Here is a 16,355-nt window from a genome sequence, read left to right as displayed (position 1 = left end):
GGATGAGAATTTCCCAAACCTTTGGAAAGAACTAGATCCTCAAATCCAAAAAACAAACAGAACACCTAGTTACCTCAATTCAAAGAGACTATCTCCAAGGTACTTGTAATTAAAGCTGTCAAAAATTAATGACGAAGAAAAAAATTTCCAAGTAGCCAGGGGAAAAAAATAAATGACCTACAAAGGAAAACCCATCAGAATATCATCTGACTTCTCGGCAGAAACTCTACAAGCCAGAAGAGAGTGGGACCAATTATTCAAACACCTGAAAGAGGGAAATTACCAGCCACGAATAATATACCCAGCAAAATTATCCTTTAAATATGGAGGAGAAATAAATACATTCCCAGACATACAGAAGCGGAGGGATTTTTATCATCAGAAAACCTTCATTGCAGAAAATACTCAAGGGAGTTATTATACCTGAAACAAAGAATACAAGGTCACAACACTATGAGTAAGATCACTAAAACTTACAGCATAAACAGGAATAATTTGTGACAACAAAACATGAAAAGGGAAGGGGTAAAGGTCTGAACTGGCAAAGGAAGATGAAGACCAAATACACTCAAAAGAAAAAAAGCTATGATATATAGGCAAGTTTATTTTTTATAAAACTAATGGTAACCACACACAAAAATCCCCAAACCAGGTTACATATCTTAAAAAAAGAGGAAACAGAGGAAAGAAGTATAAAAACCACCAAACAAAAACAACAGCCAGAAACACAAAGGAAAAGAACCAATGGCGGCACAGAGCTACCAGAAAACAAAAGATGAAATGGCTATAGGAAATCCTCATACGTCAATTACTACCCTAAATGTAAATGGTCTGAATTCACCAATAAAATGGCACAGAGTAGCAGAGTGGATCAAAAAACAAAACTCAACCATATGCTGCCTACAAGAGACACATCTAAGCTGCAAAGACAAAGGTAGATTCAAAGTAAAAGAGTAGAAAATTTTTCTCCAAGCAAATAACATCCACAGAAAAGCAGGTGTAGCCATACTTATAGCTGACAAAATAGATTTAAAGATAACAAAAGACAAAGATGGATACACACAAAAAAACAATGAATGTATCTTCCTTTGACTGATTTAAAGCAACTTCTATGTGTCTTCTTTACCCTTACAAGAGGTATCAAACAAAGCAAACAAAAATCATATGGAATTTTATTAATCTGTGAAAAGAATTTAACCAAACTAATAATTTTAAGAGTATCAAAACCAAAATTATGACCGTTATAGCTGCTCATTTGATATATTTTTGCTATATAAACTTAATCATATCTGAAGAATATTGTAGCGCTCTATTAGATTTCCTAGAAGTTTCTACTTAAATTTTCTTATTATACTTATACGTCTTTCACTCATGTTCTAGTTTTCTATTTTGATGTAGATTTAAAAATCATCAAAATATTTTTCAAGTTCAAAGACTGTTTTTACATGACAATTATTTTAATTTTGTACTGGCAAATTTAAAATAACTCAACCTAATAAAAGTTCTTGAGTCATTAAAATAATTTAAGATCTCTTTTAAAATTAAAATTTTAGTTTTATTTAAATTTACTTTCTAGACTTTTAGTGTATTTTCCCACCTTAGTGCGTGGATACAATAGATCATTCTTGGTATGTTTTTCCGATCATAGACATCTGTTGTTTCTGGATAAAATATCTGGAAAACAAAAGAAACAATGTTTTTATTATGTTTTGCTTTTCACAAAATTATTGTACTTCTCCCAAACGATCCTACTTTGATTGTCCTTGATGTTCTGTATTTATTTAAAAGCAGAAGAATCTCTTAGTTACTGCTTCATCTTCATCTACAGGAGGACCAATCACTGCATCTGGTCCCCTGCCTGACAGCGCGCCACCTAGTGGTTCAAGAGAGTGTGCGTATGGGGTGATAGGACTGGGAGGTTCCCAGCCGGCCACTCCAAGAAGGCTGTGTCCACATGGTTAGTTCCGTGGCAGTTTCATTTAACAAGGCTTTAGCCCATCTGGACTCTACTTTCTACAATGGAGTCACTCCTGTGACTGCCCAGAGGTCCACTGGCTTGAGAAGGATGTTCTTCTTCAGCATTTTATTACATTGTTAAGAACTTAGCTACCCAGTTCTATAAACATGCATATACATACATGGATAATTTTTTTCTGCTTAAAGTAATATATTCACTGAATACATTCTGGGAAATAGGTAAAATACGAAGGAAAAATACCTATAATCCTACCTCCAGACTGTCACTATTAGCATTTGGGGGTACTTTCTTCCAGTCCTTTTTCTATATATGTCTTTGATATTTTAATGCTTGCATGGATGCATTTTAAAATAAAATTGCACATATCATAACCTGTTTAAAACACATCATAGAACATGACCCCTTTTATATTCTGTAAGAATATTATTTCTAATGGATGCATGATTCTTTCATATTTTAACTGTTATTTAACCAGTTCCCCATGGTTGCACTTTTTTTTGTCCCCAATTTTTCCTCTATTATAAGTCACTGCAATGAACATCCCTGCGTTTTCTGAACACCTAATTAGCTCTTTTGGATAAACATCTAAATATAGAGTTACTAGATTGAAAGGTTAGAACATTAAGGCTTTTAAAACCTATTTACACTATTCTTTAAAAAAAATTTTTTTTAAATTGATTTTTAGAGAGAGGGGAAGGAAAAGGGAGAGATAGAAACATCGATGAGAGAGAAACACTGATTGGCTGCCACCTGCATGTTCCTCCCCAACCCCCCTGCAACCCAGGTATGCATGGGACGATGCTCAATCCACTGAAGCAGACCAGCTGGGCTGTTTACAATATTCTTAAGCTGGAAATTAAAAGCCTAATAAGAAACATTTTAGAATGGGGCACCAAACTTACCTGTTCCTAAGCACTACAAAATGAATAACGAGGCTCGAAGCTTCGAAGATTAAGATAAGCATATTGGTATTACTTGCTTTCAGTAAACATTTTATAAAATTTGGAATAAAAATTAAGTCATGTACCATAGGTGGTATTTGATACTCAAGTGAAATGTTCTGTTGGACATTGGAAAAAAGCTGAGAAAAGAAAGAAAGCAAAGTTTCTTGAGATACAAATGTATAGTCACTGAGCACTTAAAGAAATGCCTATAGCCTGGGCGATTTCAAAGGTCTTTCCAACTATCTTTTAACACATTTGCTAACAAAGTGCCAATGAGAGGAGGACTCTCGATTCAGGAGAATGTGACCAGGTTTAAAGTTCTATATGTAAGCACAGGACAACAACTGTCCCTCCCATATCTTTAAATAATTACTTTTCTACTTATTTCTCCTGGAAAGTCATTATAAAGCAAGGAGATGGGATCAGTTCATGGTTCACAATGTTTTATTCAGCACTGTGTCCCCAGCACCTGGCATGATGCTGAGCACAGAGTAGGCACTTAATTCTGATAAATGAAGATTGAATAGAGAATGCATCAGTTCATTCAGTACACTGTTGGTTTCTCATCTTGCAATGTAATGAATCAATGACTTCACAATAAAAATCAATGTTAAAATAGAATCTTCTAAAATAAAAATAGAATCTGCTATGTGGGTTACTTGCTCGATTTAAAATCAAGGGAAGCCTGGCCCTACATATACACAATTGAAAAAGGTTTTAATCAAATCTATCAAACATAATGAAATTACCCTAATCTAAAGTATGTTGCCTTACATAGAATAAAATCCTATTGGAATTTCTTGCTTTATTAATCTGTTTACACCTAATCCCTAGTTAGTACTTGCTAAATCACAATCTAGAAATATGAATTCTGTATTATAACTAGTGCCTAGAATGGAATGGCATTTAATGTTCTGGGCATTTTAGGAGAAGGGAAAAGAATAAAAATGGCAGAATAAAATAAATCCCTATTGACTATTTTGAGATGAAATAAGCTGAACTAAAATAGATATCAGCAAAAAATATATTAAAAACAGCCAAGTATAATTTACATTAATGAATCTTTTGTTTTGTTGTTGTTGTTGTGTTTTAAAATTGCAAACCTGGATTAATAATAACAACAAGAACACAGGTCTTAATTAGTCAGTAGCTACTGATTTGTCTTCAAGCTAAACCACTCCAAATTAGTTTCTTTGAAATAGCTGTCCATACTAAACAATACAAAAGGAATGAACTATTGATACATACAAAAACCTGACGGCCCAGCTAGCATGGCTCAGTGGTTGAGCACTGACCTATGAACCAGGATGTCACAGTTTGATTCCACGTCAGGGCACATGCCCAGGTTGTGGGCTCGATCCCCAGTATGGGATGTGCAGGAAGCAGCTGATCAATGATTCTCTCTCAACACTGATGTTTCTCTCTCTCTCCCCCTCTCCCCTCCTCTCTGAAATCAATACAAATGTACTTAAAAAACCCCACAAAAAACCCTTGATGGATCTCGAGGGCAGCGAGGGCATTATGCTTAATGAAAAAAGGCAATTGCTGCAGGTAATCTACTATATTATTCCATTTTAAAAAAATATATTGTATTGATTTTTTACAGAGAGGAAGGGAGAGGGATAGAGAGTTAGAAACATCGATGAGAGAAAAACATCGATCAGCTACCTCCTGCACAACCCCTACTGGGGATGTGCCCGCAACCAAGGTACATGCCCTTGACCAGAATCGAACCTGGGACCCTTCAGTCCACGGACCGAGGCTCTATCCACTGAGACAAACCGGTTAGGGCTGTGTGATTCCATTTTTATAACATTGTCATAATGACAGAACGGATCAGTGGTGGTCTGGGGACAGGGATGGGAGAGGGACACAATATAAAGGGCACTCCTCTGTGGGGTCTGCACCTTATGATGGTCACACTAACCTGTTCATGGACTGAATGGAGCCCCCCACATACATACACATGAATGCACATAAAATGGTGAAAACTGAATAATGTCTGTAGTCTAGTTAACATTAATACACCAATGCCAATTTATGATTTACTACAGTTATGAGATGTCACTGCTGGAGGAAGCTGAATAAAGAGTACACGCAGATGTACTATTTTTGCAACTTCCTGTGATTCTATAATTATTTCAAAATAAGATGTTTAAGAAATAGCTCTACAATTTCTATCAAATGTAATTATTTCTTCATTTCCCCTATTTGCCTGTCTGTCGCACAGGCTGATGGGTGCCTGCCCTTTGAATTTAACAAGCTCTGAATATTTGCTGAACGAGTTTTACTTAAATGATCTATTTCAGGAGTAAGAGCTATAACCCCCTGGCCTTTAAAATGTATAGTGATACAATGATTTGTAGCAATAATTTATAAAAAATATATTTGTAATAATAATTTGTAGTGATGCAATGAGATTAGGAATCATAAGTATAAACAGCAAACAAAAAAGGGAGGTGGCTATTTTAAATCAACTATCTACCAGTTAAAGTTTGTTCTGACCTCGTTTAATTTATATTCACTTCTGCATGGCTGCTCTTGACCTGTACACATACTTCATTCTGAGTTCTTGCTATTTATTACTTTGTATAGGCCTTTCCTGAGGCAATAAGGCAATCTATTGCATTAACATACCCAGTCTGCCAATCATCCTATATAATAAAGGCTAATATGCAAATTGACTGAATGGCAGAATGACCGGTCACTATGACGCACACTGACCACCAGGGGGCAGACGCTCAATGCAGGAGCTACCCCCTGATGATCAGTGCACTTTCATAGGCGAGTGCCGCTCAGCGAGAAGCCGGGCCCAAGGCAGGCGAGCACAGCAGTGGTGGCAGGAGGCTCTCCCGCCTCTGCAGCAGGGCTAAGGATGACAGCTCCCAGACTGTGAGAGGGCACAGGCCAGGCTGAGGGATCCCCCTACCCCCCGTCCCCCTTACCCCCCCGCTCCCTCGCCCTCCCAACCCCCGCTGGCGAGTGCATGAATTTCGTGCACCAGGCCTCTCGTTTTTTATAAGAAGAAATTTGTACATTTCCCCCTTTGGCTTTCTGGTTCAGGATCCAGTATCTGAAGGCTTACCTTGGGTAGACCAATAGACTCCATGGCTCTTAACCACTGGACAGTATTATCTGTGTGTCGAAAATGAAGACCGGACTTCTAATGGGGGGGGAAGGAAACACACAAAAAGTGAATCATTTGTAATAATTTTGTCATTAGTGGAAAGTTTTTCAATTGTATTTCTCCGAGAATAAAATTATTAGAGCCCACATAAAAACTAAAGACACAGTAAAGGAGACTACACTATTCAGCAACACCCTGACCATCTGTAATAGACCATTCTACTAGTTTCCATTAATCACACATTTGAGGTAACTCTGAAGTAGAATCTCAAAGACACTTAATGTCTAGCACATGGGTACTGTATGAAACATGCACACGTGTGTGCGCATATACACACATATACGGTGTTAAGATTTTGGCAACGACAGCTGAGAAGCCTAGTGACTTCAGGGAAAACAGACAGGGTTTTAGAAGACTAAATAGAATGGTGTGTGTGTGTGTGTGGTTTCTGGTTCTGCCAAATCATTTTTTTCTGATCGTTAATGTAATATTCTGTGGAAAATGTAGAAATATACAAAGATAAAAACCCACACACAACATGGAGCTAATTTTAGTCACTATTCCTTCTGTAACTTAACCCTAATCTTGGCCTTGTGTAAAGAGTAAACCTTCTGTGGGAATGTCTTACAAGACCTTTTCTACCCATGTAATAAAAATAGTCTTTCTATATCTTCTGTTATTTACAGTCCTATTTGGCCAACCATTTTTTTCTGCCTATTCTATAAATACAGCATACTTGCCTCTATCTCATGAAGTTGTATCAGGTAATGAACCACTGAGAGCTTAAAATGGTCTGGTATTTTTAATTAGTTAAACGAATAGCACAATGTTATCTATTTGAAAACAAAAAAGTAGAGAGTATAGTGTCATCATATGACTAACATACAATAATTATATTCAGAAAGTCTGGTTCTTTCTATCTTCTGTGACCTACAATTTAATAGCTTATTTAACAAAAAAAAGTATATTTGTTGCTGTTAGAAATTAAGAAATATAAGCAAATTAACATTTGTAGAAAGTTTGTGAAAGTTGTAGAATTTTGTGAAGAGAAATGTTGAAATTGTATAAATGACACAGGCCAGTAAACCAGGACAAGTAGAATAGGGAAACTGAGATGGTTAAAAAGCAATTTGGAGCCATCTAGTATATCCTATCTTCCCTAAGCCAAGGACACTTACGAGTAAATGATTTGCCCTAACTGGTTTGGTTCAGTGGATAGAGTGTCAGCCTGCAGACTGAAGGGTCCCAGGTTCAATTCCGGTGTCACTGTCTACTGAGAATGAACTATGCGTGTCAAATAGTTCAAATAGTCACTAAAGTGACTAGATAAATTCACTTTATGTAAATTATCTCTAATTTTCAAAACACCCAGCAAGGTGATTATCATTCCCATACTTTAGAGATGAAGAAAGGTAGCACCCTCCCCCCGCCCCCATAAAGAAGTGATTTGCTCAAAGTCAAAAGGCAGTGAAGTGGCTGGTCTAGGATTCAAGATGAGGGCTCCCCAGATCTGTAAGCCTTCCCTATGCTAAACCCCCAGAGAGCACAGGTTCCCAATGGTGGTTGGATTATTCTTCAGAGGGAAGAAATAAGCTAGTTGCTATGAAATAACAAGGGGGTAGGGGTGAGAGGAAAGAAAGAGAGCAAGAGCAGCCGGACAGTTACCAGCCAGGCTGCAGCATCTGAGGGTTTGTAACTCAGCATAAACAACGTAGGCAGAACCAGACAATTCTCAGATATGGTCACTCCGTGGCCATGGAGGAGCAATTTGGAAACAACCCGCAATCTCGTCAAGACAGAGAAAAGGCCCTTTGGCGCCACAAAAATAACTAAAACACCTCTCTTCCAACTAAGATGAACAACTTGCTCTTGACTCATGTCCATCTAGTCTCTATTCAGTCTTCTCACGTCCTAGATAAAAATTACCAAGCCACCAAATGGATCCGCTTCCTGAGGACACGCAAAGAAAACGGGACAGTCCTCGCTTCCCTAAGTCCTTATCAGACCACCCAGCACAAGCCCAGAGCCACACTAAGCCCCTCGTTTCTCCTCCTCTTGACTCCAAGGGTATGCATTTTTTTCTTACTACAATGAGTGAAATAAAACTAATTTTGTTTGATCCCAGGTGTGTTTCTGGAGAGTCTTTGGCTGGTGGGCTTCAATAATTTCAAACCATGTAACAAGCGTATTCCATCCATTTAGTGGTTTTATTAGCGAGGCAACCTCAAGAAAGTTATACATGTCTTTGAACCTTGGTTCCTTAGCCATAAAGTAAAAGTAGGATTGCTTCTTTGAGTTGGAGAGATTAAATGAGAATGTTCACAGAGTGCTTCGTTGCAAAGCGCACTTAAGAATGCAATGAATGTTAGCTATTATAGTTATTACGCTACAACACTGGGCTTGAAACTCTCATTCACCTTTAACATCAGAAAAAATGTTTAGCCCTTCATGTAAGAGGCACTGAAAGAAAGAGTGGTTATCTTGGTTATATTCCTGCAGTAAATAAAAGGACAGATTTCAAATCCTTCACCCATTTTACCTTATTTAAATTTTTTCCCATTGTAGCTGACATTCAATATTATATTAGTCTCAGGTGTACAGCACAGTGGTTAGATGTTTTCCTTCATCCACTTTAAATACCTGAGGCCTTTGATCTACGGCTGCATATTTAAGAAGCTTCAGAGGACGAAGTGTATCAAACATCTTTAATCTACTTTAATTAGAACAAAAATGGTCTCCTCAACAGGCTCCAAATTATCTCAGTCCATTATAACCATTTTTAGCTTGTCATTCTCCCTCTCCCCCCCGCACACACACATCCTACATATGGACACTAGACTAGGAGGCATGCCTGTGGTCATACTTAGCCAATGGTTGTTATTGTCCACCGACCTAATTTTTTTCAGGTATTAGACTAGAAGTGTATGCTGATTTTCTACTGCTGAACTATTACAACAACAGCAAGCAAGGTTATTTTTTTTTTAATCTTTTAAAAATAATAGGTTGTATTACGTCTGAAATCATAAATATTCATTACATAATTAGTAGAGATTTCATTCGGGGTGAAAGGGCAAGGCCATTCTTGCTTAAACTGAGTAGATAAGAAATTGTGTAAGTTTTCTTTGGATGGTAACTACCTACATAGTAGAATCAAAGCATTTTAGAACTATGAGGTAGCTTAGAAGCCAGTAATTATTCTAATTTGCAAGAATTATGACTCCAAATCCAAATATTCTGTTCAATTAACTGCACATCGAGCCTCAGAACCACCACCTCAAACATTCACAGTGCGCTTACTGCTATCAGCCACTGTGCCAAATGCTTTGCATGGACGATCACATTTGTTCCTCACAGTATCTCCACAAAGGCTGATACTATGATTATTCTTCTCACTTTACAGGTGAGGAAACTGAGGCTCACAGAGGCAAACTTAGTGGTGAGGCCCAACTCAAACATTTTGATTCACAACTCATATTACTGTGTATATAACCACGGTGCATATCCTTCCCCTAAGGCTCACTAAATGTTCACCAATCATTTATAATAAGTCTACAATGATCTGTGCAGTATTGGAAAAACACCTTTTTTTTTCTTTTTTCTCTTTTTTGTCTTTGAGCCTTGTCAGGCTGAGTCCTCTACAAGGAATGCCTTCCTTCTCCTTCTCTTCCCCTTGCCATCCTAGTCTGCTTGGGAACACTCATCTTTCAAGCCTTCACCACAGAAACCTCTGGCTTCTTCAGCACCCCCACCCTCTTTAGAAAGCAACACTCTCTCTTTTCGGTTGTCTCCAACTGTCTACCCAGCTGTCTTCTCTTCACTGCCCTCCTCCCACTTCCAATTTCTTGCCAGGATTCACCCTTTTTCCCCCTCTTGAATCCACTGACTTCTTGGCTACGCAGGCCACTGTCACCTGGATTGAATAACCCCCTTACGACACTCTGCCTCCATCCTCGTCCTCCCTCCAATTTATTCTGACCCACACAGAGCAGCAGACAGATCTTCTAAAGCACACTGCACTGTGATGCCTGTCTCACATTTCAAAGGCTTCCTTGCACCCCCAATGTCTATACTTAGTATGAAATCATAGATCCTCCACGTGTGACTTCCTGATCTATGTCTGCTTCCCTCCTGGTCCAGTTCTCCTCATGACCCCTCACTGCAGCCTCTTAGCCACTCAGTTTGGCCAAGCTCTATTCTTCCTTGAGGAGCCGATCACAAATGGGGCCCCTCTCTCTGTACTGTTCTCCTCATTCTCTACCCCGAACTCTGCTCATGATGATTTTCTTCTCATTCTTCCAGCCTGAGTTAAATGGCTTCTCATCTTCTGTATGTTGCTGTCAATTTCTTCCTTCATACACTTACCACAATTCACAATGTATATTCACTTGCAGTCTGTCTAACTGTAAGCACCATGAAACCATGTCCGCCTTGCTCACCACTCTGTCTTGAGTGCCTAGCACATAGTAGGTGTTGGTATATATTGCATGGATGAGTGAGTCTGACCCTAGTTAGAAATCTTAGTACAACTTTACAGCCTTTCCCTATAACTTTATTAAAATGTATTATATCCATCTTATCTACCATTAGAGCAGTGGTTCTTAAAACTTAGTAGCACATAAGAAAAGAACTACATGGAGTGATTATTGAGTGCTTCCTGGGTCTCTACTCAAGAGATTCTGCCTGACGCAGAAGCCTGGGTTGGGATCCAGGCTCCACTTTTTATACACAACCATCAAGTGGTTCTGCTGGAGGTGTGAGCATCACACTTAAAGGAAGGGTGTCAAACTCGAAGCACCTTGATTAAGTTTTGAATAAAGCATAGAAGACAAGAAAAGAAATGGAGTCCTTTGGTTCCTTGAAAGGACTGTCATTCATTTCTTCACCCAGCACCTGTTTCTCTAGCAATGACCATGGCCAGATCCTGCACCATTCACCAAGGATATGGCAGAGATGACACATGGTTTTTGCCTTCGTGACAAGACAATCGTTACAGTATACCATGATATACATTACAGCATATCATCAAGAGGGACAGGGCCAGGCGCCACTGTGAACTTGGCGTGGTCACATAACTCAGACCTGGAGTGAGGGGTGGAGGTGGCCAGAGAAAGAAAACTCACCATTGGAAGGCTTAGCGCTAATACCTAGGACATCTTTCTAACCCTAAATTAAAAGGAGCCAACATTACATATAAGCTGGCAAAGAGGTGGCGCAGCATGAAAGCTCTCATCAGCTTCACTCAACGGCGCCAGTGCCCCAACTGAAGAATTTAGAGCCCGGGACGAAGCTCGTGCTGAGGGACACACTGTCTGACAGGCGGCTCATATTTTATAGCTGCAGTCTAGGCAGATCCTGCAGGGAGAGCCCGTGCTCACTGAACTCATGGTTTCCAGATGGCACATCAAGGACTGGGCCCGGATTACTGAGCACTCCCTTGGGTTTCAACATCTTTGCCACAGTCCCATGATTTAGTGTTTGGGAAAGGCGCACATGAAGGGCTTTAGTCCTGAAGAACACAAGAGCAGGAAGTTAATTAAGTCTCCTCTTCACTAATATTTGCCTCCTTTCATTTTTGGTAAGAGAAATGAAATGGGCTTAAAATAAAATTTTATGATTGCATGGCAAATCATGAAACATTTCCATTCCGGGACATTAGGCACTTTCAGGAACTTAATGAAAGGAAAAAGAGAAACACCTCTTTTCTCCTACGACTTAACAGAGGAGTAGTTTCCATCTGTCCCTGTGCTTTCTCCCACATCACAGCTGGCATCAACCCCCTCTTTCTGCTTCTTCCTTTCCTCCTGCCCCTCTCCTAGCTTCTCTTCTTCTGGGCAACCCAGCCTTCCAGGGGCCTGGTTGGGTGGAGGATGGCAAAACCCAGCACCTTCCTCTCTCACCATGTTCAACTTAGGGATGACTCACCTGCCTAGGCTCCACAGGTATTTTCTTTTGTAACGAAAGGTTGGAAATATTTCTCATCTCCATCCCAGAGACAAGTAGCTACTTATTCAAATAGTAGGATCTCTAAAGACAGCAGGACACAGGACCTGTTTAAGTTGCCAGGAAGGTATCCACAACTGAACTGAAAAGAGACACCTATACTCACGGTGTTTGATGTGACAGGAGGAGGAAGAACTAGCCTACTCCCTGCTCTGGGGCTCACCTCCACTGAAGGTCTGTCTTTCTTCCCTGACTCTCACCAACCATAATGTCAAAACAAAATACCCACCGTCCCCTTTCAGGGAGGGCCGGAGACAAGCCCAACTACACCTTAACTCTGTCATTAACTGCACATGGCTGTTAATACTAATAGGCCTGGATCTTGGTAATAACCATTGTAGAAGCAAGGAAAAAAAGAAAAATCATACTCTAAAATGTGGACAAATATTAATTTATTCTGTGATGGGGTTATATGAATAATTTTTATGTGCTTTTATGAACTTCTAAAAATATTTTTCAAAATTAAAAAAAACAACTTTAATTTTGGTTGGCTAAGTCATCATTTCATTAAAATCTTATGAAGGCTATAAGGGGCTGAAAACTCTGGAGTGAGACACATGACTTAATAAACTAAGACTTATCTTTTAGACTAGACCATGAAAACAGACTTGTCCAAAAAAATCTGTCAATTCATCTTGTCTACTGTTAGTCTACATGGTTATTCAAACATTTCCTCTGAATTCAATACACTGTACATATTTTAAAAATAAATTTTGTCTCAATAACAACTGAAGGGTACTGTGAATCATGCAATAAATGGGAACTCATTCCATTTTCAACTATATTTAATGTTGTCCTTACAACTGTAAGAGAAATAACTTTTAAGGATACCTGAAAACCTTCAAATAAAGAATACTGACAGAAAGTACTTATTAAGAAAATAAAGAATCAAATTTCAAAAACAGTTTAGAAACCCTGATCTGAAGTGGACAAGAGACCACATATTCCAAGAGAAACATCATACCTTTTGAAGACACATCTCATGAAGGGATCTTTTAGGGCGGCATTTACTTTTTCCTCCTTCATGTTACAATGGAAAATTTCAAGCATAAGAAAAATACAACCTTCCAAAACTCAATCAGGAAGAATCTAAAAATCTCAATAAGCTGATAACCATGGAAGAAATTGAAGCAGTCATCAAAAAAGCTTCCAGCAAACAAAAGCCCGGGGCCAGACAGCTTCACAGGGGAGTTTTACCAAACATTCAAGGAAGAACTAAAACCTATCCTCCTTGGACTATTCCAAAAAATTCAAGAGGAAGGAACACTTCCAAGCTCATTCTATGAAGCCAGCATCACCCTAATACCAAAACCAGATAAAGACAACACAATGAAAGAGAATTACAGGCCAATATCCCTCATGAACACAGATGCCAAAATCCTCTACAAAATTCTAGCAAATCGGATCCAGTAGTAGATCAGAAAGATCATACACCATGACCAAGCAGGATTTATCCCAGGGATGCAAGGCTGGTACAATATCCGCAAATCAATAAACGTGATATATCACATAAACAAATTGAGAGATAAAAATCACATATAAAAGTCATATCAATTGATGCAGAAAAAGCATTTGACAAAATCCAACACCCTTTCTTGATAAAAACTCTCAGTAAGGTGGGAATAGAAGGATCATACCTCAACATAATAAAAGCCATATATGACAAACCCACAGCCAACATCATACTCAATGGGCAAAAACTAAAACCATTTCCCCTAAGAACAGGAACAAGACAGGGATGCCCACTCTCACCACTCCTGTTCGACATAGTACTGGAAGTACTAGCCATTGTGATTAGACAAGAAATAAAAGGCATCCAAATTGGAAAAGAAGTAAAACTGTCCTTATTCGCAGATGACATGATACTGTACATAGAAAACCCTAAGGACTCCATCAAAAAGTTATCAGACTTAGTAAATGAATTCAGCAATGTAGCGGATACAAAATTAACGCCAAGAAATCTATGGCATTTCTATACACCAATAGTGAACTTACAGAAAGAGAGACTAAAAAAGCAATCCCATTTACCATTGTACAAAAAAAAAAAAAAAAAAAAAAAAAAAAAAAAAAGATACCTAGGAATAAACTTAACTAAGGAGGTAAAAGACCTGTACGCAGAAAACTACAGGACACTGAAAAAAGAGATAGAGTAAAACATAAACAGATGGAAGAACATACTGTGTTCATGAATTGGTAGAATCAACATCATTAAAATATCCATACTACCCAAAGCAATCTATAGATTCAATGCACTGCCCATTAAAATACCAACGGCATATTTCACAGACCTAGAACAAAATTTCCAAAAATTCATCTGGAATAAAAAGAGACCTCAAATAGCTGCAGCAATCCTGAGAAAGAAGAACAAAGTAGGTGGGATCTCAATACCAGATATCAAGCTGTATTACAAAGCCACTGTTCGCAAAACACCCTGGTACTGGCACCAGAACAGACATATAGATCAATGGAATAGAATAGAGAACCCAGAAATCAACCCAAACCACTATGCTCAATTAATATTTGACAAAGGAGGCATGAACATACAATGGAGTCAAGACAGTCTCTTCAATAAATGGTGTTGGGGAAATTGGACAGATACATGCAAAAAAATGAAACTAGACCACCAACTTACACCATACACAAAAATAAACTCGAAATGGATAAAGGACTTAAACACAAGACGGGAAACCATAAAAATACTAGAAGAATCCACAGGCAGCAAAATCTCAGACATATGCAGAAGCAATTTCTTCACTGATACTGCTCCTAGGGTAATAGAAACTAAAGAGAAAACAAATGGGACTACATCAAAATAAAAAGCTTTTGCACAGCAAAAGAAAGCATCAACAAAACGACAAGAAAGCCCACTGCATGGGAGAACATATTTGCAAATGTCATCACCGATAAGGGTTTAATCTCCAACATTTACAGGGAACTCATACAACTTAACAAAATGAAGATAAACAACCCAATCAAAAAATGGGCAATGGGCCTAAATAGATACTTTTCAAAAGAAGACACAAGGAAGGCCAAGAGATGTATGAAAACATGCTCAAAGTCACTAATTATCTGAGAGACACAAATCAAAATGACAATGCAGTACCATCTCACACCTGTCAGACTGGGCTATCATCAACAAATCAACAAATGACAAATGCTGGCGAGGATGCGGAGAAAAAGGAACCCTTGTGCACTGCTGGTGGGAATGCAGACTGGTGCAGCCACTGTGGAGAACAGTATGGAGTTTCCTCAAAAAACTAAAAATGGAACTCCCATTTGACCCAGTGATTCCACTTTTAGGAATATATATGCCAAGTAACTAGAAACAACAATCAGAAAGGATATATGCACCCCTATGTTCATAGCAGCACAATTCAACATAGCTAAGACTTGGAATCAGCCTAAGTACCCATCAGCAGATGAGTGGATTAGAAAACTGTGGTACATCTACACCAGGGGTGGGCAAACTTTTTGAATCGAGGGCCACAATGGGTTCTTAAACTGGACCGGAGAGCCGGAACAAAAGCATGGATGGAGTGTTTGTGTGAACTAATACATGTTAACACTGCTGCTGGTGAAGGAGTGGAGGGGAGAGCAAGAGAACCCTCTGCTCTTTCGGCTCCGCGGGCCAGATAGAACAGCCGAACGGGCCGGATCCGGCCCATGGGCCGTAGTTTGCCCACAGCTGATCTACACGATGGAATACTATGCTGCTGTAAAAAAGAAGGAACTCTTACCATTTGCAACGGCATGGATGGAACTGGAGAGCATTATGCTAAGTGAAATAAGCCAGTCAATGAAGGAAAAATACCACATGATCTCACTCATTCATGGATAATAAAGACCATTATAAACTTCTGAACAATAATAGATACAGAGGCAGAGCTGCCTCAAACAGACTGTCAAACTGCAGCGAGAAGGCCGAGGAGGGTTGGGGGGGCAAGAGGGAGGGGGGTAAGAGATCAACCGAAGGACTTGTATGCATGCATATAAGCATAACCAATGGACATAAGACACTGGGGGGTAGGGAAGGCCAGGGGATTGTCAAGGGCGGGGGAAAAAAAAGGACACATATGTAATACCCTTTGTAATACTTTAAGCAATAAAACAATAAAAAAAATAAAGTAGCATTGTAGAAATAAAAAACAAAAAAGAAATAAGTCAGTCAGAGAAAGAGAAATATCACATGATCTCACTCATTTATGGAATATAATGCACAACATAAACTGATGAACAAAAACAGATCCAGAGACAGAGAAGCATCGATCAGACCGATCAGACCGTCAAACCTCAGAGGGAAGGTAGA

The 16,355-nt window shown here is 38.9% G+C and overlaps 1 protein-coding gene across 3 annotated transcripts in view; it reads right to left on the bottom strand.

The window, feature by feature from the left end:
* The window catches only part of IQGAP2 (IQ motif containing GTPase activating protein 2), a 267,786-nt gene that overhangs the window by 119,595 nt on the left and 131,836 nt on the right, over positions 1-16,355 (bottom strand). For all 3 annotated transcript variants that reach the window (XM_036308005.1, XM_036308004.1, XM_036308003.1), the window contains 2 exons: positions 6,008-6,085; positions 1,598-1,674 (listed from right to left, as the gene is read on the bottom strand). In XM_036308005.1, the coding sequence (XP_036163898.1) occupies positions 1,598-1,674; positions 6,008-6,085 (155 nt within the window). The remainder of the gene's footprint in view (positions 1-1,597; positions 1,675-6,007; positions 6,086-16,355) is intronic.

The sequence above is a fragment of the Myotis myotis genome, unplaced genomic scaffold (genome assembly GCF_014108235.1).
Source record: "Myotis myotis isolate mMyoMyo1 unplaced genomic scaffold, mMyoMyo1.p scaffold_m19_p_5, whole genome shotgun sequence".
NCBI classification, from domain to species: domain Eukaryota; kingdom Metazoa; phylum Chordata; class Mammalia; order Chiroptera; family Vespertilionidae; genus Myotis; species Myotis myotis.
The sequence above is the reverse complement of the archived record's forward strand: the minus strand, read 5'-3'. Positions and strand labels throughout refer to the sequence as shown.